This window comes from Bombina bombina, chromosome 9 (assembly GCF_027579735.1).
Source record: "Bombina bombina isolate aBomBom1 chromosome 9, aBomBom1.pri, whole genome shotgun sequence".
Lineage (NCBI taxonomy): Eukaryota > Metazoa > Chordata > Amphibia > Anura > Bombinatoridae > Bombina > Bombina bombina.
The window spans coordinates 265,373,714-265,378,175 of record NC_069507.1 but is presented as its reverse complement, the minus strand read 5'-3'; the positions used below and the strand labels follow the sequence as shown (position 1 = coordinate 265,378,175).

Genomic DNA, 4,462 nt, shown 5'->3' with positions numbered 1-4,462 from the left:
GCAAATCATCACAATTTTCATATAGAGCTACTGATAAAGTTTAAAGCTCATAAATCATTTCTCATGACATAAATACATGACGAGAAAACAACAGAATCTCCTACTATTACAATAGTTCTTATATAAAGTAAGCAAAACATATTCTTAACTACCTAATACCTCAGGCACTTTTGGATGGATGCTAAAAAGAGCAGACACATAAAGGGGTTAAATGAAAATGAGTCTGCACCATCACCATCTGTCCTCAATTTCCTTATCTGTTTAACAATTTGTCTCCTTTATAAGCTGCTTGAGTATGACATGGAGCATCATGATTCTGCTCATCAATAAAGTTCTTTACTTTCTAGAGGTTTTACCCACGTAAGTCAAACCACATGGACACATAAAGAGACATTTTAGTGCACAAATATATATTTTAAAAGAAAAGAGCACGCTACTTTGTAATAATACCCTTAACCTATCATGTAGAGTCCCCTGCTAAGGGGTTAAACACATAGCTAAAGTGCTGATTGGGAGCCACAGCACATTGTTACCCTTGATTTTGGAATTTCCATGGGTTGCAGCTTCAGAGTGTGAATTTAGTTATGTGTTTAACCCCTATAGTAGAGTGGGGAACTAGTAGATTAGGGGTATTAGTGCATAAATAACACACACTAATGCATTAGAACATTTGATTTATACATTAGTTTGGGAGCATTTTATTTCACATCTCTTCTCAGTCCCTATATGGCTAACATTACACTTCTAATCCTAGAGGTACAGGTGGAGTACCTACAACTGTAGTTGCTGCATGTTGGATGTGAGACAAAAGGAAAGATTGCTAATATGTATCCCATTATTTTCCACCCCAGAGTCAGGTTTGCCATAGGCAGCTGCTTACTTTGCCTGATTGCATTTACCTAGGTATTTCTGAATTTCTTTTTTAATCAGCGCAATTTATTGTCTTCCAATATAACATTTGATTTTCTCAGCTCTTGGTTTTTTTCCCATGCATTTTTCTAAATAAAAATTTATTTGGTGTAAATCACCAAATAAAATTTTATTTAGAAAAAGTTGAGGTGTTCACCATGAGTGTTTCTTTATTTTCATGAAACCATAAAAGTCATTTCACCTTCAAGCGTAATGATGTTACTGACAGAAATATTTTCCATTAGTGAAAATAAATATTGTGTAGTTCAGCTGTTTCTATCTTTTGAAAGTTAGCCAAGGACTAATACACAGTTTAAACACGCAACAGTTTTTTTAATCCTGAAACTAGAACTGACATAATAAAGCAAACAAGTTACATCCCAGCACCTTTCTTTAAAGACAAAATATCATCTACGCACATCACCAGACGTAGCTACAAAACTTAAATGACTAAGGCATAAAAAGAAAATTGTGCTGCCCTGTTTGTTGTTTATACTGGTACTGACCTATCCAGAGAGCCAATACTAGCCTGCACTGCTAGTGATGCCCCCTGCATTGCACTCAGTGTTGTGTAATTCACTTGTGTCAGTCTCTGTTGTGGCCAAAAATATCTTCTTCAGTACATTCTTTAGCTTTGTGTTGCCCGTTATCAGAATCAGAGCGTTCAGTGAAGGGAAACTTGAAATCATTAGCATGGAAAGTGAAAAAAGTAGAGTGCCCACTGCAGCTGGCGAGCTAAAAATAAAGTTAAGAGCAATATAAAAGGAGATATAAAGAACTAAAAGCAACGTTACAGTTCTGGTGGCAGATATGTGGGCAGCCAGCCGCCTGGCATCGAAGCCATCACTGTTTTTGCTGACTCTCTGCATGTGCCTACACAGAGAAATGAGTATGGTCACTGCTAGCAATGTGAAGATTGTGAAAGCTGCTGAAGAGAGACATAGGTATATCCTGAAGAGACAATTACATTTACTCTTAAAGATATAATTCAGAGAACTTGAGACATTCCCAGAAAAGTTTCCAGGAACCGGTGAGAAGTCCTTGTACAGTTCCCAAAAGGCTGGCAGGCTAAACCCGACCGACACTAAAACAAACAATGTGAGAAACCAGGGCACAATCTTAGAGATGTTGGCCTTCAGCAGGAAGAAGAATGAAGAGCTAAAATGAATAATTTTCACACAGTAATAGAAGCAAAGAAATGTGCAAGACCAGAGACTAGAGAAAAAAAGAAATATCTGAATAGACACAAATATCTTTACCACAAAGTCTTGGAAGTACCCTGTCCATAAACGGATACAAAACTCATTGATAACCACCGTTCCCTGGAAAAAGAGGTTGAAGAAGCCAAGGCAATTGATAATTTGGTCGCATGGACCAAGCTTCCTGCTTTTTAGCCAGTCTAGAAAGTTTACCAGAAGTATAAATATATTTTCCATTGAACCTGTTATAAAAAATGCAGAATGGGCAATCAGCAAAGCAACTGCACTGGGGTCCAACATAGCGGAAATGCAGAAATACTCAATAGTCCTCACACGTAGCTCATTAGAGGGGTCACCACGTCCTCTTTCTTTGGAGACACTTGCAATCTTATTTCAAGTCATTTGAATGTAGAATTTATGATAATTTTTCCTAATTCTATTGAAAAAACGTTTAGCTCAACATATTCAACACAATTTGTATCTTCTCACATGAACAAGCAGCTAAATACTGAGATTTTTGTCTGATGATTATTTGTTTATTTTCTAAGATATAAGCGTTGTAGAGTTAGCTATCTCCAGATTCGTTTTATTGTTTTCTACATGATAGCCAGCAATGTAATGGGAATATTTGCAAGTCAAGGTCATTTGGCCCTTTCCATATCCTCTCACTAATTCCTGTTGACAGATGTAAATGCTCTTGTATTTCCACAGCTTTTTAAACAAGTTGTTTTAAGGATTGTGTAATACGCAGACAAGGCACGAGATGACCAAGTTGCATATTATTTCTTTAACATTGGGTTTTTCAAACAAAACTAAGCACTAAACTGAATACAAGAGAGTTGCTGTAGCAGGGATACATACAGATCACATAACACAACACAAGTCCAATGTTAATAGTAAACACAAGCTATAATCACATGGTAACCAAGCCCAGTGAGCTTTGGTCCTCAAGGTTTTAAAAGGAACGTGACAGTAGAAGAGTCCTAGAGACCAATGATCTAAAGCTCTCTGGGCTGGCGAGATTATTAAACAATGCTCACCAGTACTTCTAGTTTCCTGGTGGAATCATCTAAAGCCACTTTTAACCTAAAAACTGGGTGTCTCACTAAGGGGCGTATACTGCATTTTGTATGTATGCAAATTACACAGGAGTAAATTATATTAAATATTCACAGCATAAATAGTAATCTGGATACACTGGATGTGCAAAAATCACTTAAAAAGTCGTACGTATAAATCCAAAATACAACGCGTAATTGTCGTTTTTCATAAACTGGGCTGAACATGGGAGTTCAATGGGCGTATATGACATTTTCTCTCTAATCCCAGTGTAATTCTGTAAAGATTTTATGCTCTAAAGATCTCACAAACTAAAAAGGTGGAGAGATTTTCTCAACAGTCAAAATACTTATAACCCTAATAGACAAACACATCCATAGGCGATTGTAAGATGCTATACGCAGAAAGAACGTAATGTGATTTACAATGGCTGCTAACTTCTCTCTACAGAGCAAACTGTCCCTTTCCAGCGAGCTCCATTACTTTCAATAGGAGACATCTCGCCACTCGTAGGAACTGCCCCTTTTTAAGATAATTCCACCAGGGTAGCCCCTGCGAAGGTCGGTGGGGAAAAAACATGTCTGAACTTGCAAGGTTTAGATCATTGGACCCCTTGTGATCTGCTGGCAAAATCAATCTGTATCCCAAATAGCAAAATAAAAAAATATCTTTCATGTCTGAGTTTACATATATTATGAAATTTGTTTTATTGGTATTCTTTGAGGAAAAGCAGGTAGGAAGGTGTAGGAGTGTGCACGTGACTGGCATTTTCACAGATTCCATGACATGAGATAGCTTGTGATTGGCTGTAACACCTGGGGGGAGGCGTTGTTGGTTTAGGCAATTACACACCCAATAGAGACTTTCTTTGTCTGGCACTGGTTTCTTTGGCGGCTCCTACATTTTAGATGTGTTGTTTAAAGATACAATGTTCTATAGCACTGGATTTTACATTATACAAAAACTGCTTTACACTGGAGGGGGAGTCGCAAACCTCTTGGTGCATGGGAAACTGAGGTTCAATGACAGGCGCTTTTCATGCGCATACTCACTTGTTCACTATCCTATGGAACATCAGCGAGCTACAGACTTTATACATGATTCCTTAAAGTGACAGCACATAGCTTGTGTAAGTATATATGTAACCCTATCTGTGAGTAAAAAAATCAAATTGCTTACCAACTTAAAGCATAGATAAATATGTGATTAATATAGAAGCTTTACAAAACAATGTACATTTGACTATATAATACATCACCTAAAAAGACAATAATTTATACAAAGAGAAAAAACTT

At 37.1% G+C, this 4,462-nt stretch overlaps 1 protein-coding gene across 1 annotated transcript; it reads right to left on the bottom strand.

Annotated features, from left to right (window-relative positions):
- Nucleotides 1-1,433: 1,433 nt before the first annotated feature.
- LOC128640571 (taste receptor type 2 member 4-like) lies at nucleotides 1,434-2,408 on the bottom strand. The gene has a single exon (XM_053693042.1). It carries the CDS (start codon nucleotides 2,406-2,408, stop codon nucleotides 1,434-1,436), a length of 975 nt encoding a protein of 324 aa, XP_053549017.1.
- Nucleotides 2,409-4,462: the final 2,054 nt, after the last annotated feature.

Bases quoted from the DNA above. Each gene is read 5' to 3' on its own strand.
- LOC128640571 (XM_053693042.1), bottom strand. From the start codon at position 2,408: ATGTTGGACCCCAGTGCAGTTGCTTTGCTGATTGCCCATTCTGCATTT.